Raw genomic sequence first — 25,532 nt, forward strand, 5'->3', positions numbered from 1 at the left:
GCGTACCACAAAAAAAAAAAATAAATAGCACGTGTTGGCTAGGATTTGGAAAAATTAGAATCCTCATATATTGCTGGTGGTAGTGGAAAAAGTTGCAGCTGCTATGGCAAACAGTTTGGCAGTTCCTCAAAAAATTAAACATGGAGTTATGGAATTGACCTAGCAGTTCTACTCCTAGGTATATAACCTAAAGAATTCAAAATATGCTAACACAATAACCTGAACACAAATGTTCATAGTAGCATTACTCATACTAGCCAAAAAAGTAGAAATAACCCAAATGTCCATCAACGGATGAATTGATAAACAAAATGTGGAATATCCATACAATGGCAAATCTATTCAGCTGTAAAAAAGAATGAAGTGCTGGGACTTCCCTGGTGGCACAGTGATTAAGAATCTGCCTGCCAATGCAGGGACACGAGTTCCATCCCTGGTCCAGGAAGGTCCCACATGCCTCAGAGCAACTAAGCCCGCGTGCCACAACTACTGAGCCCGTGCTCTAGAGCCCGCGAGCCACAACTACTGAAGCTTGCACACCCTAGGGCCCGTGTGCCGTAACTACTGAGCCCACATGCTACAATTACTGAAGCCCGCTTGCCTAGAGCCAGTGCTCCGCAACAAGAGAACCCACTGCAATGAGAAGCCTGCACACCCCAATGAAGAGTAGCCCTCTCTCCCCACAACTAGAGAAAGCCTGCGCACAGCAACGAGACCCAATGCAGCCAAAAAAAAAGAATGAAGTGCTGATTCATGTTACAACATGGTTATACCTTGGTCCCACATGCCTCAGAGCAACTAAGCCCGCGTGCCACAACTACTGAGCCCGCGCTCTAGAGCCCGCGAGCAACAACTACTGAAGCTTGCACACCCTAGGGCCCGTGTGCCGCAACTACTGAGCCCGCATGCTACAATTACTGGAGCCCGCTTGCCTAGAGCCAGTGCTCCGCAACAAGAGAACCCACTGCAATGAGAAGCCTGCACACCCCAATGAAGAGTAGCCCTCTCTCCCCACAACTAGAGAAAGCCTGCGCACAGCAACGAGACCCAATGCAGCCAAAAAAAAAGAATGAAGTGCTGATTCATGTTACAACATGGTTATACCTTGAAAACAGTGCTAAATGAAAAAAGCCAGATACAAAAGGCCACATGTTATATGATTTCATTTATATGAAATGTCCAGAATAGGCAAATCTATATAGACTGAAAGTAGATTAATGGTTGCAAGAGACCAAGAGAATAGGGGGAGTGGGGAGTGACTACTAATGAGTATGGGGTTTCTTTTTAGAGTGATGAAAATGTTCTAAAATTGGATAATGGTGATAATTGCACAGCCTTGTGAATATACTAAAAACCACTGAATTGTACAATTGAAAAGGGTAAGTTTTATAGCATGTAAATTGTATCTCAAAAGAGCAAAAACAAAACATGTACCTACAGTGGGCATTAAACATGAATGAGAAGTAAACTTTGTTGTCATAAAAAATAATTGTGGGGGCTTCCCTGGTGGCGCAGTGGTTGAGAGTCCACCTGCCGATGCAGGGGACACGGGTTCCTGCCCCGGTCTGGGAAGATCCCACATGCCGCGGAGCGGCTAGGCCTGTGAGCCATGGCTGCTGAGCCTGCGCGTCTGGAGCCTGTGCTCCGCAACCGGAGAGGCCACAACAATGAGAGACCCGCTTACTGCAAGCCCGTGTGCCGTAACTACTGAGCCCACATGCTACAATTACTGAAGCCCGCTTGCCTAGAGCCAGTGCTCCGCAACAAGAGAACCCACTGCAATGAGAAGCCTGCACACCCCAATGAAGAGTAGCCCTCTCTCCCCACAACTAGAGAAAGCCTGCGCACAGCAACGAGACCCAATGCAGCCAAAAAAAAAGAATGAAGTGCTGATTCATGTTACAACATGGTTATACCTTGAAAACAGTGCTAAATGAAAAAAGCCAGATACAAAAGGCCACATGTTATATGATTTCATTTATATGAAATGTCCAGAATAGGCAAATCTATATAGACTGAAAGTAGATTAATGGTTGCAAGAGACCAAGAGAATAGGGGGAGTGGGGAGTGACTACTAATGAGTATGGGGTTTCTTTTTAGAGTGATGAAAATGTTCTAAAATTGGATAATGGTGATAATTGCACAGCCTTGTGAATATACTAAAAACCACTGAATTGTACAATTGAAAAGGGTAAGTTTTATAGCATGTAAATTGTATCTCAAAAGAGCAAAAACAAAACATGTACCTACAGTGGGCATTAAACATGAATGAGAAGTAAACTTTGTTGTAATAAAAAATAATTGGCCCTCTCTCCCCACAACTAGAGAAAGCCTGCGCACAGCAACGAGACCCAATGCAGCCAAAAAATAAGAATGAAGTGCTGATTCATGTTACAACGTGGTTATACCTTGAAAACAGTGCTAAATGAAAAAAGCCAGATACAAAAGGCCACATGTTATATGATTTCATTTATATGAAATGTCCAGAATAGGCAAATCTATATAGACTGAAAGTAGATTAATGGTTGCAAGAGACCAAGAGAATAGGGGGAGTGGGGAGTGACTACTAATGAGTATGGGGTTTCTTTTTAGAGTGATGAAAATGTTCTAAAATTGGATAATGGTGATAATTGCACAGCCTTGTGAATATACTAAAAACCACTGAATTGTACAATTGAAAAGGGTAAGTTTTATAGCATGTAAATTGTATCTCAAAAGAGCAAAAACAAAACATGTACCTACAGTGGGCATTAAACATGAATGAGAAGTAAACTTTGTTGTCATAAAAAATAATTGTGGGGGCTTCCCTGGTGGCGCAGTGGTTGAGAGTCCACCTGCCGATGCAGGGGACACGGGTTCCTGCCCCGGTCTGGGAAGATCCCACATGCCGCGGAGCGGCTAGGCCTGTGAGCCATGGCCGCTGAGCCTGCGCGTCTGGAGCCTGTGCTCCGCAACCGGAGAGGCCACAACAATGAGAGACCCGCTTACTGCAAAAAAAAAAATTGTGGGAAGAGGAGGTAATTCATGGTTAGGAAAAGATTCTGTGGAAAAACAAACCATCCTTCTATTAGAGATTCATAATGCAGAGTAGCCGATCTGAAGTTCTGAAAGTCTTATGAAGATGGAAACTTATTTAGCTTCATTGAGCCAGTATCTCCCAAACATTTCATTATAAAAAACATTTATTCACGACAATCATGTTGAACTAGTGTCCTAGAGAAGAGTGAATCTTGGTCTTGAGCATATTTATATAGGGGGATCACCTGGATTGTTTGTTAAAACAGATTCTGGGTCCCCACCCCAGAGATTCTGATTTCAGAGGTCTTGGGGGCAGGCTGAGAATTTGCATTTCTGACAAGCTCCCAGGTGGTTTTATCCTTCAGGTTTGAGAACTAAACTTTGAGTAGCATCTTTATAGAATAGTCAAATCCTGTACCTTAATTGGGTGGATTTTATGGCATGTGAATTATATCTCAATAAAGATGCTAAAAAATTTGATATACTAGGAATAGCACTAAAATGTGGATTCTAGTGATTTTGTTAATGCAAGACAATGCTCTATGAGTGACTTGTTTCCATTAAAAATTTCTTCATCTATAAAATGAGTCACTGTTCTATGTACTACATAGGGTTGTGGTGAAAATGAGGCAATGTACTCTTCCAAATTGTGTTCTGTAGATAAAAACATGTTACTTAAAAAAAAAAGTCCATGGCCAGCTAAGTTTGGGAGTCTCTAAATTAATAATGCATATTCCAGATTGATGGTCAGACCATTATTTTTGACTTGGATCCTAATATCACTCTCTATATATAAAATCAATTAAGTATGAGCTTTTATTCATTCTAATTCTTGTAGTAGATCCTCTGGAGCTACAAAGATCCTTATGAAGTAAAAACTGAATAAGCAAGGTTTGAATAATATTGCAGGACCAGCAATAGTTGTTCCTCTTTTGCTTCAACGCTGTTACATCCTGCTTGATATTTTATTGACCTATTTACCTGAAAAATTGTTGGCCAAACAGAATTTTAACCTAAGACTATTGGCTATGATAAAATAATGTCTAGGAAGGTTAAGAGAATACTTGTAGCCAGTTATTTGTCTCTTTTAATCAATTTATGTTCAGGGCTTCCCTGGTGGCGCAGTGGTTGCGTGTCCGCCTGCCTATGCAGCAATTTATGTTCATAGAGCAACTTATTTTCAAAATTCGATTGAAGCTAATTTAAATATTATATCCAGAAATAATTTTGGCTCTTTAGTATTTTAATAGAGAAAAAAATAAATAGTTTTCCCTTCTCCCTTTTTTTAAAAAAAATATTTATTTATGTATTTGGTTGTGCCGGGTCTTAGTTGTGGCAGACGGGCTCCTTAGTTGCATCTCGCCAGCTCCTTAGTTGTGGCATGTGGACTCCTTAGTTGCAGCATGCGAACTTTTAGTTGCGGCACGCATGTGGGAGCTAGTTCCTTGACCAGGGATCAAACCCAGGTCCCCTGCATTGGGAGCATGGAGTCTTAACCACTGTGCCACCAGGGAAGTCCCCCTTCTCCCTTTCTTAAACTTGGACTATTTATTTTTAAAAAAATTGAGTCCCTCATTACTATCTTTATTTGAAGCTTTTATAATTAACCAAATGTTTTCTTATATTATATAAGCTGTTTAAACTTTAAAATTTTGTTTACTTGTCATTTTAATTTTAGCTGAAAAGCATTTCTTTCCTGATTTTCTTTAGTGATCTATTTTAAGCATTATTTTTGATGTTATAATCTATTTTTAACCCCTTTCCTAGAATTCTTTTGTTGAATTAAACTTTCTGAAATTAAATATATTATTAATGTGGCATTGGGAATGCATGTATATATAGTTTGAAAACATCTTTTCAGGACCTTAATATAATTGTACCTTTATTTCAGATGAAGTGGAGGACCATCCTACTACAATATTGTTTTCTCTTGGTTACATGTATACTTACTGCTCTTGAAGCTGTGCCTATAGACATAGACAAGACAAAAGTAGAAAATGCTCAACCTGTGGACAGTGCAAAGATAGAACCACCAGTAAGTGAATGCTAAAGATAACCTTGTGGGAAGAATTTTAACTAAAATATTGCTAAGAATTTATTACTTATAAAATTGGACATTTAGGAACTATTTCTGAAATAGCCGTAAAAAGAGTATTGGATAAGCATGTGTTCTTTAATATCAGACAAAGTTTTTTTAATATAGTTATATTAGATATATATATCTAATTAGTATATTAGATAGTGTATAGAAGAATTAATCATAATACATTTCCAGTGTAGAGATAACCAACCAGGAAAGCGTATTATATTCAGAGAAGAGACAGATAACAATGAGGAGAGACAGGTGACAAGGGGGTAAAACCAATTAGTATATTGGTTAAGTATTCATTGTCTAAGCCATATAGAAAATTTACCTTTATGTAAGAGTAAAACATGACATTGGTTCTGATACAACTCTCTTCATTTGAGAAATACAGCTTTTAACTTTGACTGCCCAAACTATCAAAGTAGGTATGTCTCAATGCCATTTTGCTAGATGGTTTTTTTTTGTTTTTTTTTTTAGGATTGAAATCTTTAGATACAGGAAAGGAAAAACTTTCAGAAGAGTTATTGTTTGTTTCTTAATTTGAAGGATACTGGACTTTATTATGATGAATACCTCAAGCAAGTGATTGATGTGCTGGAAACAGATAATCATTTCAGAGAAAAGCTCCAGAAAGCAGACATAGAGGAAATAAAGGTAAATGTAATTAAATAATTATTTAACAAACACTTGAGCATGCCAGACACTGAGCTAAGCATTGGGATTACAAAGATAAGACTCGGGACTTCCCTGGTGGCACAGTGGTTAAGAATCCACCTGCCAGTGCAGGGGACACAGGTTCGAGCCCTGGTCTGGGAAGATCCCACATGCCACGGAGCAACTAAGCCTGTTTGCCACAACTACTGAGCCTGTGCTCTAGAGCCCGTGAGCCACAACTACTGAGCCCGCATGCCACAACTACTGAAGTCCATGCACCCAGAGCCCATCCTCCGCAGCAAGAGAAGCCACTGCAATGAGAAGCCCGCGCACCGCAAGGAAAAATAGCCCCCGCTTGCTGCAACTAGAGAAAGCCCGCGCGTAGCAATGAAGACCCAACACAACCAAAAATAAAAAAATAAATAATTAAAACAAACAAAGAAAAAACAGAGACTCATTCTTAGCCCTTAAAGAACCCTCAAGGGAGACTAATATCCACAAAATGATTACTAAGATAAATATACGCTGAGTGTATAATACATTTTGGAGATACAGAGGATGGACACCTAATTCAGTAGGAAGCAGTGGGGGAAGGTGGGAAGTCTTTCTTCCTGGTAGAGATTATGCCTGTGCTTAAATATGTGGCTGAGAAAAGGAGAAAGACTGGGAGACATGCTAGGCCAAGGTGCAAGGGACCAGAGACAGGAATATATAGGAACCTGGAAGGAGTAACTGTTGCTGGAACCTGGCCTGGGAAGTGGAGGCCATGACTGGCCAAAAGATGAGGTTGGAAAGAGTCATGGGATAGATGACAGAGGGCCTTGTACATCATGGTAAGGGGCTTGAATCATGATGTGAGGACAGCAGGAAGCTATTCAAAGGTTTAGCACAGGTATAGTTCTGGTGTTTTAATCAGGTCCAGATTAATAGAAGACGTAACAGGCCATATCTTATCTCAATAGGGGAGGTTTAATTATTTGCCTCTGTCCTAAGAACCCTATTTATTTGACATTATCCTAGCCCTAGACATCTCCTTAGTACTCACAATAAAGAAAGAAGGTTGTAAAAACCAAGATCTGACGTGAGAGATTCTTTTAAAGCCCACCCTTGAAGGGTAATGAATCCACTTAGTTGGGTTTATCTTAGAGTCAGCAGTAAAAAAAAATTTCCAATGATTTAATTTTAAACTTTCAGTTATATCTCTCAAGATAGTTTTATTGGTTTGCTTATGTTATTTTTGTTTATCTGTTTTTAACTTTCCTAAAAAGTTATCTTACCTGGAACTTTGTTTGAAGGAAACTTTCTGAATCAAACATCCTTATTTTAGTCTCTGTCCCTGGTCTGGGCCCCTGTGAAAGTCTGACCTGCATTAGGTTGTGGCCACTATCAGAACCTGTGTGTGGCTTTTATTTATTTTATTTTATTATTATTTAAAAAATAAATTTATTTATTTATTATTTATCTTCATTGCAATGTGTGGGCTTTACATTGCGGTGGCTTCTCTTGCTGCAGAGCACAGGCTCTAGGCGCTCGGGCTTCAGTAGTTGTGGCACTCAGGCTCAATAGTTGTGGCTCACAGGCTCTAGAGTGCAGGCTCAGTAGCTGTGGCGCATGGCCTTAGTTGCTCCGTGGCATGTGGGATCTTCCCGGACCAGGGCTCAAACCCGTGTCCCTTGCATTGGCAGGTGGATTCTTAACCTCTGCGCCACCAGGGAAATCCCTGTGTGTGGCTTTTAGTTCACAGCTGTCCTCTTGGAGGCTGTGAATTTTTCTGGGAGAATGGTAACAGCCCTTTGCCAATAATTCCCTTGAATTATCTTTATTTTATTTTTTTGAATTATCTTTTTTTAATTGAAGTATATTTGACATACAGTATTATCTTAGTTTCATACGTACAACATAGTGATTTGACGTTTGTATACATTGTGAAATGATCACCACAATAAGTCTAGTAACCATCTGTCACCATACAAAGTTAATACAATATTATTGACTTCATTCCTCATGCTGTACATTACATCCCCATGACTTATTTATTTTATACCTGGAAGTCTGTACCTCTTGATCCCCTTCACCCATTTCACTCCTCCCCCAACCTCCCTCCACTCTGGCAACCACCAATTTGTTCTCTGTATCTATGAGTCTGTTTTTTGTTTGGTTTAGTTGGTTTGTTTGTTCTGTTTTTTAGATTCCACATATGTCATGCGGTATTTGTCTTTCTCTGTCTGACTTATTTCACTTAGCATAATATCTACAGTCCCCTGAATTGTTTTGAGAATAATCTCGTGTTTCCTTGAAAAATTCATTTGAGCTGTGGAACTAATTTCCTAGGATGAATGATATTTAATGTAGAACTTTCAATGTCTCTTATTTACTTCAGTTAGGACTAAGAATGTTATTTGGGGGCTAACAGACAATGTGGGTAATGGGAGTTACTATATAGAGATAATCAGGGAAAAGAAAACAACAAGCTTGCCTTCTTTGGTATAGGAGAATACTTTTATAACTGTCTTCCTTTCACAGTCAATTCCTATTCCCTATGGGGTTGCGTGGGGGGAGACAAAATGAAGTAAGTTCAACAGTTGTTTAATGAAAAAGAAATTGAGTAAAAATAGACAATAAAAATCAAGCCAACAGAATCATTACAAACAGCTGAGCAAAGACTCCTGTCTCAGGAAAAACTGGAAAAAAAAAAGTTAGAAGTTGTCCTTTGTTGTCAGCTAAGCATTTTGAAAGGAGAATCATACTATGTTTCTTCACTTACCAAACATTGCTAACTGGGAAGATTATGGCTTCGCCCACACCACTTCCCTGAATGTACTTTTGTGGAGGATGTCAGTTGACTTCCTTATTTTTTTTTTAATTAAAAAAAAAAATATATATATATATATTTATTTTTTTGACTGCACCAGGTCTTAGTTGCGGCAAGTGGGATCTTTAATTGCGACATGCGGGATCTTTAGTTGTAGCATGCAGTACCTAGTTCCCTGACCAGGGATCAAACTCGGGTCCCGTGCACTGGGAGCATGGAGTCTTAACCACTGGACCACTACGGAAGTACCTGTCAGTGATTTCTTAATTGCCAGATCTAGTGAGCACCTTTTATTCCTCTTCTTACTGGACTCCTTTATTTTATCTCAGTGGTTCTCAGATTTTAAATTGTTAAAACAGATTTCTGGGCCCCACCTCCTGACTTTCTGATTCAGTAAGTCTAGGGCCTCCGTATCTAAAGTTCCCAGGTGATGCTGATGCTTCCACTTTGGGACCACACTTGAGAACTATTGTTTTATCTAATAATAATGACCATTCTCTCCTTGAAATGTACTACTCTTTTTGCTTCTGTAACAGCATATTCTCTTAGCTCTCCTTCTCCCTCTCTGAACATTCTTTCTTGGTCTTTCTTGAGCGTTTCTTTTCCTTCCCTTCCTCCCCCTTGACTCAGTCCTGAAGGGTCTGTGTGCCTGATTGCTAGTTAGACTTGCAGTTTCTGATTGAAAATGCATTTTTAAACAAGAGAAGGTAAACCACTAGCTATTTTGTCTCTTAAATTTTGGAACATGTATAGAATTACTCATCTATGAAAAAAAGTAATCAAAGGAGACAACCTAAAAAAGATGAATTTTGAAAAGCTATTTATATATGGAATGACTAAAGCTTAAGGAGGCCACATTACTTTAAAAAAAACTTTATTGAAATATAATTCACATACCATAAAATTTGCCCCTTTAATGTATACAATTCAGTGGTTTTATTATATGTACAGAGTCATGTAACCATCACCACTATCTAATTTTAGAACAATTTTATTTCCCCCCAGAAGGAACCCTGTACCCATTAAGCAATCACTCCCCCTTTCCTTTCTCTCCTCAGCCCCTGGCAACCATTAATCTACTTTCTATATCTGTGGATTTGCCTATTCTGGACATTTCATATAAATGGAATCATACAAAATTTGGCCTTTTGTGCCTGGCTTCTTTGACTTAGCATAATGTTTTCAATGTTCATCATGTTGTAGCATGTATCGGTGTGTTCATTCCTTTTAATGGCTGAATAATATTCCACTGTATGGATATTCCATATTTTATCAATTCATCAGTTGATGGACATTTGGGTTATTTCTACTTTTTTGGCTCATATGAATAATGCTGCTATGAACATTCATATTTAAAACTTTATGTGAGGACTTCCCTGGTGGCGCAGTGGTTAAGAATTCTCCTGCTGGGCTTCCCTGGTGGCGCAGTGGTTGAGAATCTGTCTGCCAATGCAGCGGACACGGGTTCAAGCCCTGGTCTGGGAAGATCCCACATGCCGCGGAGCAACGGGGCCCGTGAGCCACAACTACCGAGCCTGCGTGTCTGGAGCCTGTGCTCCACAACAAGAGAGGCCCACATACAGCGATGAAGAGTGGTCCCCACTTGCCACAGCTAGAAAAAGCCCTTGCACAGAAACGAAGACCCAACACAGCAAAAACAATAAAATAAAATTAATAAACTCCTACCCCCAACATCTAAAAAAAAGAAAAAGAATTCTCCAGCTAATGCAGGGGACACGGGTTCGAGCCCTGATCCGGGAAGATCCCACATGCTGTGGAGCACCTAAGCCAGTGTGCCACAACTACTGAGCCTGTGCTCTGGAGCCAGTGAGCCACAACTACTGAGCCTGGGTGCCACAACTACTGAAGCCCATGTGCCTAGAGCCCATGCTCCACAAGAGAAGCCACCGCAATGAGAAGCTTGCGCACCGCAACAGAGTGTAGCCCCCGCTCACCGCAACTATAGAAAGCCCAAGTGCAGCAACGAAGACCCAATGCAGCCAAAAAGAAAATATAAATAAATAAATAAATTTATTTTTAAAAAAAGGCTTCATGTGAACATATGTTTCAACTCTTTAGGTATATACCTAGGAATGGAATTGCGGGGTCATATGGTATCTGTGGGTTTAACTTTTTGAGGAACTGTCAAAATTGTTTTCCAAAATGGCTGCACCATTTTACAATTTAAGTGACTTTTTGAGTTTCTTCTTTGTGCTTTTTAATTATGCTTTTCTAAATTATATGGTTTTTAGACATCTTGGTTTTAGAGTTACGAACTGAATATCTTCTGAAAGAATTGCTGTTTGTAATATCAAATTTATCTAAAATAGTCAAAAGTATCACTACTTTATTATAACCCTATTTTTAATATATTGTGTCTTATCTAAAAATGCAATGGAATAGATAAAATTAATTTATTATTTTTGTTAACAGAGTGGGAGGCTAAGCAAAGAACTGGATTTAGTAAGTCACCATGTGAGGACAAAACTTGATGAACTGAAAAGGCAAGAAGTGGCAAGGTTAAGAATGCTGATTAAAGCTAAATTGGATTCCCTTCAAGGTAAGTGCTAAAGAAAAGGCAGGAAAATTCCAATATTTGGTTGTTAAGGTCAGTTTACAGACCATGTTCCTATAGTCAAAATTTAATGTTAGTATTGATTTGGCTTCTCTTATTTTAAAAAAAAATTTATTTATTTATTATTTATTTATTTATTTAGGCTGCGCCGGGTCTTAGTTGCAGCACTTGGGATCTTCATTATGGCATGCGGACTTCTTAGTTGCATCGTGTATGTGGGATCTAGTTCCCTGACCAGGGATCAAACCCAGGCCCCCTGCATTGGGAGCATGGAGTCTTACCCATTGGACCACCAGGGAAGTCCCACCTTCTCTTAATTTTTAAAGTTTACTTTTTTGAATAGGTTATATATTCACGTCATTCAAAAATCAAAATGATTAGCCTTAAGTAATTATATCAGTAAAAAGGAAGAATGAAAAATAATGAATTAAGCCACTGATTTAAAAGAGGAAAAATAACGTCAAAGGAAAGTAAAAGAAAGTAGAGAGAGAAAATCTAATTAGAACAATTTCCATAGATGAAATAGAACAATTGTCAGAGCTAGCTCCACAGAAACACCAGGTTCAGATAGTGCCAAAGGGAATTCCACCAAACCATTAAAGATCACATTGTCAGTGCTATTTAAAGTATTCCAGTGCATAGATTAAGAAGGAAACTTCCACACTCTTATTATGTGTTGATGCCAAAACAAAAATTATTGAACGTTAAAAGAATATTCCATCATAGTAAGTGGATTTATTTCAGGATTGTGAGATTAACTTAATTTTAGGAAATCTAATACTGTAAATTATCATATGAATAGATATAAGAAGAAAGAAATTTTTGGTGTGACAAAAGAAATTGTAAAGTCAAAGGACAAATAATGAATCGGAATAAATCTTTGAAATTTGTAATTTTTTTAAAATTAGGACAATTTTTTTAGTGCAATATAAGGTTCACAGCAAGACTGAGGGTAAGGTACAGAGATTTCCCATACACCCCTGTCCCCAAACGTTCATAGCCTCTCCCAATACCAACATCTCCCAACAGTGTTGTACATTTGTTACAATTGATGAACCTACACTGACACATCATAATTACCCCAAATCCATAGTTTATATTAGAGTTCACTCTTGGTGTTGTACATTCTGTGGGTTTAGGCAAATTTATAATGACATGTATCAACTGTTATAGTATCGACAAAACTTGATGAACTGAAAAGGCAAGAAGTGGCAAGGTTAAGAATGCTGATTAAAGCTAAATTGGATTCCCTTCAAGGTAAGTGCTAAAGAAAAGGCAGGAAAATTCCAATATTTGGTTGTTAAGGTCAGTTTACAGACCATGTTCCTATAGTCAAAACTTAATGTTAGTATTGATTTGGCTTCTCTTATTTTAAAAAAAAATTTATTTATTTATTATTTATTTATTTATTTAGGCTGCACCGGGTCTTAGTTGCAGCACTTGGGATCTTCATTATGGCATGCGGACTTCTTAGTTGCATCGTGTATGTGGGATCTAGTTCCCTGACCAGGGATCAAACCCAGGCCCCCTGCATTGGGAGCATGGAGTCTTACCCATTGGACCACCAGGGAAATCCCACCTTCTCTTAATTTTTAAAGTTTACTTTTTTGAATAGGTTATATATTCACGTCATTCAAAAATCAAAATGATTAGCCTTAAGTAATTATATCAGTAAAAAGGAAGAATGAAAAATAATGAATTAAGCCACTGATTTAAAAGAGGAAAAATAACGTCAAAGGAAAGTAAAAGAAAGTAGAGAGAGAAAATCTAATTAGAACAATTTCCATAGATGAAATAGAACAATTGTCAGAGCTAGCTCCACAGAAACACCAGGTTCAGATAGTGCCAAAGGGAATTCCACCAAACCATTAAAGATCACATTGTCAGTGCTATTTAAAGTATTCCAGTGCATAGATTAAGAAGGAAACTTCCACACTCTTATTATGTGTTGATGCCAAAACAAAAATTATTGAACGTTAAAAGAATATTCCATCATAGTAAGTGGATTTATTTCAGGATTGTGAGATTAACTTAATTTTAGGAAATCTAATACTGTAAATTATCATATGAATAGATATAAGAAGAAAGAAATTTTTGGTGTGACAAAAGAAATTGTAAAGTCAAAGGACAAATAATGAATCGGAATAAATCTTTGAAATTTGTAATTTTTTTAAAATTAGGACAATTTTTTTAGTGCAATATAAGGTTCACAGCAAGACTGAGGGTAAGGTACAGAGATTTCCCATACACCCCTGTCCCCAAACGTTCATAGCCTCTCCCAATACCAACATCTCCCAACAGTGTTGTACATTTGTTACAATTGATGAACCTACACTGACACATCATAATTACCCCAAATCCATAGTTTATATTAGAGTTCACTCTTGGTGTTGTACATTCTGTGGGTTTAGGCAAATTTATAATGACATGTATCAACTGTTATAGTATCATACAGAGTAGTTTCACTGCCCTAAAAATCCTCTGTGCTCTGCCTATTCATCTTTCTATATTCTTTTAATTTTAGACTATGAGAAGATTAAATAGCTATGAAGCAGAGTTTTTGAAATGTGAAGATATCTTAAAGAAAGTAATCTCATTGTTCATATGATCATCTCCATATATTCAGAAAAGGCATTTGACAAAAATTAACACCCCTTCTTAATTTTAAAAAAGTAATAAAATAGTAATCAATAGATACTTCTGTAACATGATCAGATATGTCCAACTCAGCTATACATTGGGGAAACACAAATATATTTTCTCACTAAAATCAGAAACAAAACAATGATGCTCACTGTCACCACTACTAATTAATATTGTTTTGGAGGTACTCGCCAAAGCAATTATACAAATGAAAAAATTGGAGGTAAAATAATTGGAAAGTAGGGGATAAAACCATCTCTGTTTGCAGGTAATATAATTATTCACTTGGAAAACCCAAAGAACTTGTCTGAAAAACTTAGTATATACAAAAGGAAAATTAAGCAAGGTAAACAATATACAGAAATCAGTGTTTTTCATATGTACAAACAACAGCCAGTTAGGAGATATAATGGAAGAAAAGACTCCGTCTATGATACCAACAAAGATAAAACACCCAGAATAAACCTATTAAGAAATGTGCAAAACTTACAGATAAAAACTTTAAAATGCTCCTGAAGGACATGAAAGTAGACTTGAAAAAGGGGGAAGACATAACATCTTTTTGATACAAAGACTCAACATTATGAACATGTCAGTTCTTCTTAGGTTAATTTACAAATTTAACATGATCCAAATAAAAAGATGTACTTTTTTCCCCTGGTACTAGCCAAGTTAATTTTAAAGTTCATATGAGAAGAGAAATGAGCAAGAAGAGCGATGTGCCTCTGAAGAAGAACAAAGAAGAAGGACTAGATATATTAGATATTAAAATATATCACTAAGCCTCAGACATTAGAACTCTATGGGTTTGTCATGTAAGTAGAAAGACCAGTGGAACAAAATAGAAATTCCAGAAATAAAATTAAATACATATGGAATTTAGTTTGAATTAAAGGTGGTCTCTCATTATTAGTGAGATAAAGATTTAAAAAAATAAGTAGTCTTGGGGCTTCCCTGGTGGCGCAGTGGTTGCGCGTCCGCCTGCCGATGCAGGGGAACCGGGTTCGCGCCCCGGTCCGGGAAGACCCCACATGTCGCGGAGCGGCTGGGCCCGTGAGCCATGGCCACTGAGCCTGCGCGTCCGGAGCCTGTGCTCCGCGACGGGAGAGGCCACAGCAGAGGGAGGCCCGCATACCACAAAAAAAAAAAAAAAAAAAAAAAATAAGTAGTCTTAATAGAGTTGGATAGCCATTTGGAAAAAGGTACAGTTAGATTTATATATTATATACATCAGAATAAGTGCTTATATAAATCAAAGATTTAAGTGTAGAAAATAAAACCATAAAAGCAACAGTTGACAACGTAAGTGAATTCCTTTATTGTCTTGGCCTTTCTAATTATGAATCAAAATCCAAGGGCCAGCTTTGGCAAGTGGGAGACCCTTCAAGCTGGCTCCTGTGTCCTTGTAACGTGCCCCCATAGGTTGGTTATCTGGGTGGTTCATTGTCATCAATAAATATCTGAATATTTACTAAGGGTGGAATAGCAGTTCTTAAACTTCAGGTTGCATAAAAATCACCTTAGGGAGCTAGTTAAAAATGCAGATTACTGGATCTCACCTCCAGATACTCTGATTCTAGGGATGAGTAATCTGCATTTTATTTTTTTATTTTTAAAAAATAGTTATTTATTATTTATTATTTATTTTTTGGCTGTGCCGGGTCTTAGTTGCGGCATGTGGGCTTCTTAGTTGCTGCATGTGAACTCTTAGTTGTAGCATACGTGCAGGATCTAGTTCCCTGACGGGGGATCAAACCTGGGCCCCCGCATTGGGAGCACGGAGTCTTACCCACTGGACCACCAGGGAAGTTCCTGAATTTTAAACATGTACCTCTGGTCAGTGGATCATACTGAAGAAATTGTGTAGAGCAGTAAACTCTCTGCTGGTGAATAGACTTAGAAAACACGTACCAAATACTCTATCCTGAAACTAAGGATATCAATGAGGTAAATTAACTCATACTATCCTACTTCAGCTGGTCAGACACACAAGGTAATTCCATCCTTGAAGCCAGGCCTAAGGTGGTTTGAGATTTCTTTGCCCTTAGATGACTTCCATCCCCTAATCTTGGCAATATTTTCTTTATTCCAAGACAGGGGCTGAATTTCATTATCTAAAGTAAACTGTTTTATATGCTTAGAAAAGTTATGAGTATTTTCTCATTGATTCAAAATTTATGAATAAAAATTTCTGATAATTTGAAGAAGGGCTTAAAGCGTCTTAATTTTGTGGGGTGTGTGTGTGTAATTTTTAAAGTAGGCAATACATTCACATGGTTTAAAAAAAGAAAGTATAGGGCTTCCCCGGTGGCGCAGTGGTTGTGAGTCCGCCTGCCGATGCAGGGGCCACGGGTTCGTGCCCCGGTCTGGGAAGATCCCCCATGCCGCGGAGTGGCTGGGCCCGTGAGCCATGGCCGCTGAGCCTGCGCGTCTGGAGCCTGTGCTCCGCAACGGGAGAGGCCACAACAGTGAGAAGCCCGCGTACCGCAAAAAAAAAAAAGTGTAAGAAAGTATATAGCAAAAAGTTCCCTGATATTTTTGTACTTTATCAGTTCCCACTGCCCCCTAATACCATCCTTCCTGAGTTTCTTTACTCATATATAAACAAAGACAAATAAAAGTTCTTATTTTTCCTCTCTTTTATACAAAAGATACATGCAATACACGTTTATAGCTTGTATTTTTCCTTTACTAATATATTTTGGAGATCTTTCTGTATTAGTACATAGAGACCATCATTTTTTTTTAGCAACTGCTTAGATTTCCATTATATAGGTGTACCATAATTTATTTACCAGACCCCTGTTGTTGGATATTTGGGTTATTTCTAGTGAACACTCTTGTACACATACCACCATGTATACATGTAATATTATCTGTAGGATAAGTTCCCCACAATGAAACTGTTAAACCAAAGGATATATGTATTTGTAATTTTGGTAGATACTGCCACCTCCACAGAGGGTGATCAATACCCATTTCCACCAGCAATAATTTCTCACACCCTTGCTAATTATAAGTATCATCAAACTTTAGGAGTTTTGCCACTCTGTTAGATGGTATAATTGTGCAGGTTTAATATGTATTTCTCTTATTTTGAGTGAGGCTAAGTGTCTTTTCATGTATTTCAGTGACAGGTCATATCCTTTAGGGCTAGGTTTTGTAACAGATCTTTTCTTCATATGTAAAACTTCTAGTACAGGGCCATACTGAGAATTCAGTGAAAGCTTAGTTGAACTAAATTTAGCTGTTTCTTACTTTCTGGCATAACAATATGTTCCAGGCTCATCTTGTACTTTACACTCTGCCCTAGCCCTGGAATTAGCCATTTCTCTGAGGATTCCAGGTTCTTAATTTTAGTGCGAAATGATGTTACAGACCAAGAGATGGCACTAGGTGTGCTCAATACTCCTGGGATATATTTTCTTCTTGACACTTCCATAGAACAGAGATAGGAAATACATGCATGTCTATACACATATGCATGCACACACACATATATAAATATATATTCATACACATGCATATGCATGTGAAACATACATGCATATATGTGTACACATTATATATGTATGTTTCAGAAATAATAAGTTCACACAGTTAGCACTAATTCCCATCCCTTTCCCCAAGTTTCTTTCTTGCCTTCCATCATTTTCATGTTTGTATGTTCTTTTTTCCTAAGTGAGAACCCTGACTTCTAACAAATCAACACAGGTACATATTTTGCTCAGTTCTATAATACAACTGAAATCATCCAGAATCGCTTCATTCATTCAACTACAATACACTGTAGATTTTTTTTTTAAGTTCTTTACAAAGAAAACAATTGATGTTTCTTTAAAAATCAGTCATAATCAGGGCACTGGCAGTCCAGTGGTTAAGACTCTGTGCTTCCAGTGTAGGGGGCAAGGGTTCGATCCCTGGTGGGGGAACTAAGATCCCACATGCTGTGCTGTGCAGCCAAAAAAAAGTCATAATCAATTGAATTTACTGAATTAGATTTTCATTGTTCCATAAAGGATTAATTAGAGCAGCATACAAATAGTTCCTTCATATAAATTTTAGAGCAATTCTTTTTAGAAATTCTTCTTAGGACTTCCCTGATGGTCCAGTGGGTAAGACTCTGTGCTCCCAATGCAGGGGGCCTGGATTCGATCTCTGGTCCGGAAACTAGATCCTGCATGCATGCCGCAGCTAAGAAGTCTGCATGCCTCAACTAAGTAGTCCGCATGCCACAACTAAGAAGCCCACATGCTGCAAGTAAGCATCCACATGCCGCAACTAAGAAGTCCATATGCTGCAAATAAAAGATCCCACATGGTGCAATTAAGACCTGGTGCAGCCAAAAAAAAAAATTCTTATTAAAAAAAAAGAAAGAAATTCTTCTTAGACCTTTGGTGAGGGTAGTATATTAGAGTTTATCTAATTAAAAGTAGGAAATTTGGTACTTTTACAATAATGAAGAAGTTTTTATTGTAAATTATACTGTGAAAGATAGCTAACTAGTCTTTCTTGAAATAACATTAAAATGTACACATAAAATTTTATTCCATTCTAGATTCAAGGGCATTACCTTTGCCTAGAATAACAATATGTACAATATTCTAAAAAAAATATGAACTTTTAAATCTAAAACTTTGAATTTTCTTATAAAATCTTATAGGAATTAATATAAATGCTTATTCTTATGTATTATTTATATTAATGTTTCTAGCTTCTAATAATTTATTGTTTACAGTTTTCTCATTTTCTTTCAGATACAGGCATAGACCACCATGCTCTTCTAAAACAATTTGATCATCTAAATCACCTGAATCCTGAGAAGTTTGAATCTACAGATTTAGATATGCTAATCAAAGCGGTGAGACTCATTTCAAAATGTGTTGTCTTTGTTGTGCCTTTGAGGTTTCATAATTTGACAAGTAAATTCCATGAAGTGGTAGTATAACTTTTACATACTCTCTAGAATATCTTTAAAGGGAGATAGCTTAACCCTTATTAGTATAGATAATAATGTGGACATACAGGTCTGTAATCACTTGCCAACAATTCCAAAAACCAAAATACTATAAAAATGGAAACCTGGTTTGAATTATAGTAAGGCTATTTATAGGCTTTATTTAGCTTACTTAGTGTATTTATAGATTTTGATAAGGAAGTACTAATCTGTTTGATTACAAACTCTTCAGGGGTGTTATATGATATAGCATATATGCCATATGTCTTTTCTAAAATCTAGAAAATTCTTAAACACATCCTGCCTCAGGGATTTTAGATTATAATTTGTAGACCTCTCGTGTTGTACTGTATGAAGTTAGCAAATTAGATGTTCTAGCCTGGGTGTTACTAGATTTAGTTAAGTCATTAGGAACTGTTCTAGTTCTCTATACTGTACAGATTTTATACAGTCCCTTCCTTTTTCTTCTTTTTAAAATAAATTTATATATTACTTGCTTATGAGGAACTTCCTAAAGTTGAAGCTAGCTTTGAACTTTTAGTTTCTTTGAATGCCTATATCTCTGAGAATAAAAATGACTAAAATAGAAGGGTAAAATTTAAAACAGAAGTCAAATATGTTTTGGCCGTCCTATGCTACCTTCTGTTAGAGAGTATGCTATATGCAAGAAAGCCTTTATTTATATTTTTCAAGCACATCTTCTTATTTAAGTATTGCATTATAGGCTACAAGTGATCTGGAACACTATGATAAGGCTCGACATGAAGAATTTAAAAAATATGAAATGATGAAGGAACATGAAAGGAGAGAATATTTAAAAACACTGAATGAAGAAAAGAGAAAAGAAGAAGAATCTAAATTTGAAGAAATGAAGAGAAAGCATGAAAATCATCCCAAAGTTAATCATCCAGTAAGGATTATGACTTTGTAAAACCATAGTTAGATGAAGATACTTCTTTGTGCCAGATAGTAGAATTTTATAAGTTATTAGTACTTAAAATCTTGATTCTTAATTCTGCAAAGTTTTTCAATTTTATATTTTATTTTGAGCCTATATACATAGATTATAGTTTGTTTTGAGTGGTTTTTTAAAAAATTGATTCACAGGGAAGCAAAGATCAACTAAAAGAAGTGTGGGAAGAGACTGATGGATTGGATCCTAATGACTTTGACCCCAAGACATTTTTCAAATTACATGGTAACAGATTTGATACAATATTAATATTTATATCTTTTGTTTGAAAAATTATAGATGCTTTAATACTAATTGATTTCTGCCAAGGTTTGCTAATCGAGTCCTATTAATAATAAACATTTAGAGTTTTCCTCTAGGGTAGTATAGTAGTATTTATTGCTGGTCTGCAGTATAAAATATTTTAGGTCAGTAGCTATGTCTTTATACTTGCTTTTACTTTTGAGTCATTTTATGACTTATTACAAGTTTCTGTGTAAAATGAAGGCATTTCTGTGACTAGCTAGTTTATATCTAATGGACTTTATGCTGTAATATTAAAATTTACTTTTAGTCTTATAGCATATTGCTTCACTTTATATTTTCGTTAATATATATATTTTTCTAAATAACTATGATGAATTATGAATAAGTAGTGAATTGTTATCAGTTGGACTGATCTGAGGCTTCATAAAAAAGAAAGACACCTTTTTCCGTAGCATGTTGATGCTTCATGTTAAGTAATACTTTTGCAAACCATTTGTAATTAGTTATATTTTAACTATCAATTTTCTAAGGTATTAAAATCAGTTTTTGCATTTGTAACTTTTAAACTTTAGATGTCAATAGTGATGGCTTCCTAGATGAACAAGAATTAGAAGCCCTATTTACTAAAGAGGTAAATGAGTTCATTAAGTATTCAGTGGTTTTGCTCTGTCTTTTTTCCTTCTATTATCTTCCTTTCTTTTATGTTGTTTTAAAATTTTTCTTTTTAGTTGGAGAAAGTATATGACCCCAAAAATGAAGAGGATGATATGGTAGAAATGGAGGAAGAAAGGCTTAGAATGAGGGAACATGTAATGAATGAGGTATGTTTGAAAAGTTTATCTGTTACTTCTGTGGATTTTTCAAGTTCTTGTAATAAATCTTACTGTAAAATGGAAAATAAATATACATAATAGATATTTAATTGGATTTTGCATTTTTGATCCAGAACAGTCAGTACGTTCCCTTAGTGTAAATAAAATTATTTTATAACTGCTTTAAAATATTTTAAAATATTAAGATGCTGCTGCATATAAAAGAATGCTGTAAAACATTCTTTTAGAAGTAAAAAATAATGTAGTCCATTATTTGATATTTTAAATGCTGTATTAGTTTTTGCTAAGAAATTAAAAAACTCAATACCTTAATGGTTTATAACAACAAGTATTTATTTCTTGTTCACATTATTAAGCTGAAAACTCTGAAATATCTATCATAGGCAGGGTAACTTAAGCCCACTTTTTTGTTGTTTTGTTTTGTTTTGTTTGTTTATTTGTTTTTGGCTGCACCACGTGGCTTGTGGGATCAGCTTGTGGGATCTTAGTTCCCTGACCAGGGATCGAACCAGGGTCCTTGGCAGTGAACGCATAGGGTCCTAACTACTGGACCACCAGGGAATTCCCCAAGCCCACTGTTTTGCTTCAGTGATTTTCACCTGATATTTGAACTATTCATGGTAAATTGGGATTTTTGGTGAGTGCTGGCTTCCAAGTAACAAATGAATTTCTTTGGCCATCATAGAGTTTACTTTTGTAACTGAATTTGCCATAGTCTATAAGAGCCATTAAACAGGGTTTGGAAAGGTTGTCAACTTTAGCGTTGATTTAGTTAGTTGTTTGTTTTTAGGAAAACAATGTTGAGAGCATTTTAACTTAAACTCCTTTACTCTTGGCTAAAACAGTCTTCTTTCTGGAAAGATTGTTTTTCTTGCCCAAGCACTTGGCTTTGAAAGGAGGTGTGGTGAGTAAGGAAAACAGTACTAGTCTACCCAGTCATATCAGCAGATTCAAACTTGGTGATCTTTGGGGGTATCAGTTATTTTCAAATTTGAATTATATAGAAGAGAAAGTTATCTATTTTCTGATTCTAGGATAATGTTGAGTGTCCTGTTTTGATTTTTTTCCCTCAGTTTCTATGGATGTTAGGCTAGCCCTAATTGCTGTATGTTTATGTAGTAGCATCTATTAGGAGAATTTCTAGTATCTAAATAATGTGAAAGAATTATTTTATTTTACATGTACATTTTCCTTTAATCAGGTTGATATTAACAAAGACCGATTGGTGACTCTAGAAGAGTTTTTGAAAGCTACAGAAAAAAAGGAATTCTTGGAGCCAGATAGCTGGGAGGTAATAGAACCTACGTGAAATGGGATGTATGGTTCAAGAAATTCTACATCAGTCTACTCTGCTTTTAACTTTTATTCGCCATTATGTTTGCATGTATAGTTTTACCATCTTGACTTTTCATATAAGATGTCACTATAAAATAATGAACTTGATTTCTTGCAAAGCTGGGACAGTTGATCTCTATTGGTAATCACATTGCATGTAATTATGTCTTTCTAAAATCGTACTTTTTTAATGCGTAAAATAATGTTCATTCTTGAAAATTAAAAATATGGATACAGTTAAAGTATGAATTAGAGGTTACATGTAATTCTACCATCCGGAGGTAGACACTTAAATTATGCATTGTGTTATGCCAGTTTGAAAATCGTTTGTATACTTAGTATATGCATATATAGCATACAGTGAATAAATAGTGTACTGTCCCATTTTTACCTTACATATGCACATAAATTCATATCTATATATTTTTTAAATGGCTTCATATATTCACTATATAAATGACTTTGTATATTTGTGAAATTCTGTTTTTTTAAAATATAACAATATTTCATGAACATTTTCCAATGCCATGTCTCAAAATCTCGATTTAAAAAATGACCACTTAGCATGCAGTTGTGTGGTTGTAGCATAATTTATATAGCCATTCTTCCAGATTCAGACATTATGGGTCAATTCTAATTTTTTTTTTACTGTGATAAATAACATTATGATGACTATCCATTTGCTCATGCATTTGGGGGCATCTGTGATGATTTCCCTGGGATTAATTCCTAGGAATAGAACTATTCTCAAGTTTCATGAACATTTTTTAGTTTCTAAATATATCTGTCAAATTGCTCCTGAAAAGTATTTGAATTTATACCATGGTTTACTGTGTATAAGTGAGTGCGTACACATCTTGAACAGAATGGTTGAGAGGTACCAAACAAAGTAGATTGAGAAAAGAACATTGTCGACAGGTGTGAAACGCTAAGGCTGCTACTGTAGCCACCAAGAAGCCTGTGTGCAAGAACAGGTCACTATCCAAACCACCCCGGGAGCCTGTGCAGCCCGCTACTGCCAGGGTCCGGTGATCCAGAGACAACTTCCCCAGGAGAACACACAGCATGCCTCAGGCTATTGCAACATCATGTCAGCCTCTGCCGCCGGCAGGCTCGCCTCGCATTCCGTACCCCTCCCTCCCTACCAGCCTGAGTGAGCCAGAGCCCCCTAATCAGCTGCTACTTTAACCTCATCCTGACTGGGCAAAGAACAGACGCCCTTAGGCGACCTACATGCAGAGGCAGGGCCAAATCCTAAGCTGAACCCCAGGAGCTGTGCGAACAAAGAAGAGAAAGGGAAATTTCTCCCAGCAGCCTCAGGAGCAGCGGATTAAATCTCCACAATCAACTTGATGTAACAAAGAAGAGAAAGGGAAATTTCTCCCAGCAGCCTCAGGAGCAGCGGATTAAATCTCCACAAACAACTTGATGTACGCTGCATCTGTGGAATACCTGAATAGACAACGAATCATCCCAAAATTGAGCTGGTGGACTTTGGGAGCAACTGTAGACTTGGGGTATGCTTTCTGCATCTAATTTATTTCTGGTTTTATGTTTATCTTAGTTTAGTAATTAGAGTTTATTATCATTGGTAGATTTGTTTATTGATTTGGTTGCTCTCTTCCTTTTTTTTAATATAGATATATATATATTTTTTCCTTTTTCTCTTTTTGTGAGTGTGTATGTGTATGCTTCTTTGGGAGATTTTTTCTCTATAGCTTTGCTTTTACCATTTGTCCTAGGGAATCTGTCTGTCCGTTGTTTTGTTTTTTTTTTTAGTATACTTTTTAGTGCTTGTTATCATTGGTGGATTTGTTTTTTGGTTTGGTTGCTCTCTTCTTTGTTTCTTTCTTTTTTTATTACTTTTAAATTTATTTTAAATAATTTTTAAAATTTTTTTATTTTAATTATTTCCTTCCTTCCTTCCTCCCTCTCTCCATTTCCTTCCTTCCTACAGGTGTCAGGCCTGTGTCCCTGAGATGGGAGAGCTGAGTTCAGGACAGTTGGTCCTCCAGAGACCTCCCGGCTTCATGTAATAAACGGTGAAAGATCTCCCAGAGATCTCCATCTCAACACTAAGATCCAGCTCCACTAAAGACCAGCAAGCTACAGTGCTGGACACCCTATGCCAAACAAGTAGCAAGACAGGAACACAACCCCACCCATTAGCAGAGAGGCTGCCTAAAATCATAAGGTCACAGACACCCCAAAACATACCACCGGACGTCATCCTGCCCACCAGAAAGACAAGATCGAGCCCCATCCACCAGAACACAGGCATCAGTCCCCCTGACCAGGAAGGCTACACAACCCACTGAACCAACCTTAGCCACTGGGGGCAGACACCAAAAACAACAGGAACTAGGGGCAGACACCAAAAACAATGGGAACTACAAATGTGCAGCCTGAGAAAAGGAGACCCCAAATGCAGGACGTTAAGGAAAATGAGAAGACAAGGAAATACACTGCAGATAAATGAGCAAAGTAAAAACCCACCAGACTGAATAAATGAAAGGAAATAGACAGTCTATCTGAAAAAGAATTCAGAGTAACAATAGTAAAGATGATCCAAAACCTTGGAAATAGAATGGAGAAAATACAAAAAACGTTTAACAAGGACCTGGAAGAACTAAAGAAACAATGTTGAACAACACAATAAATGAAATTAAAAATTCTTTAGAAGGAATCAATAGCAGAATAACTGAGGCAGAAGAACGGATAAGTGACCTGGAAGATAAAATAGTGGAAATAACTACTGCAGAGCAGAATAAAGAAAAAAGAATGAAAACAATTGAGGACAATCTCAGAAACCTCTAGGATGACATTAAATGCTCTAACATTCAAATTATAGGGGTCCCAGAAGAGGAAGAGAAAAAGAAAGGGACTGAGAAAATATTTGAAGAGATTATAGTTGAAAACTTCCCTAATATGGGAGAGGAAATAGTCAGTCAAGTCCAGGAAGCACAGAGAATCCAATACAGGATAAATCCAAGGAGGAACATGCCAACACACATATTAATCAAGCGATCAAAATTTAAATACAAAGAAAAAATATTAAAAACAGTAAGGGAAAGCAACAAATAACATACAAGGGAATCCCCATAAAGTTAACAGCTGATCTTTCAGGAGGAACTCTGCAAGCCAGAAAGGAGTGGCAGGACATATTTAAAGTGATGAAAGGGAAAAACCTATGACCAAGATTATGCTACCCAGCAAGGAATTCATTCAGATTCAATGGAGAAATTAAAACCTTTACAGACAAGCAAGAGCTAAGAGAATTCAGCACCACCAAACCAGCTTTACAACAAATGCTAAAGGAACTTCTCTAGGCAGGAAACACAAGAGAAGGAAAAGACCTACAATAACAAACCCAAAACAATTAAGAAAATGGTAATAGGAA

General features: G+C 36.9%; 1 protein-coding gene across 1 annotated transcript in view; it reads left to right on the forward strand.

Annotated features, from left to right (window-relative positions):
- Positions 1-25,532, forward strand: part of NUCB2 (nucleobindin 2) — a 45,275-nt gene that overhangs the window by 10,260 nt on the left and 9,483 nt on the right. The window contains exons 3-11 of the mRNA XM_055091627.1: positions 4,910-5,053; positions 5,651-5,758; positions 11,004-11,130; positions 18,546-18,649; positions 19,470-19,655; positions 19,853-19,943; positions 20,537-20,595; positions 20,693-20,785; positions 21,999-22,088. Coding sequence (XP_054947602.1) covers positions 4,910-5,053; positions 5,651-5,758; positions 11,004-11,130; positions 18,546-18,649; positions 19,470-19,655; positions 19,853-19,943; positions 20,537-20,595; positions 20,693-20,785; positions 21,999-22,088 — 1,002 coding nt within the window. The remainder of the gene's footprint in view (positions 1-4,909; positions 5,054-5,650; positions 5,759-11,003; positions 11,131-18,545; positions 18,650-19,469; positions 19,656-19,852; positions 19,944-20,536; positions 20,596-20,692; positions 20,786-21,998; positions 22,089-25,532) is intronic.

The sequence above is a fragment of the Physeter macrocephalus genome, chromosome 16, assembly GCF_002837175.3.
Source record: "Physeter macrocephalus isolate SW-GA chromosome 16, ASM283717v5, whole genome shotgun sequence".
In the NCBI taxonomy this organism is placed as follows: domain Eukaryota; kingdom Metazoa; phylum Chordata; class Mammalia; order Artiodactyla; family Physeteridae; genus Physeter; species Physeter macrocephalus.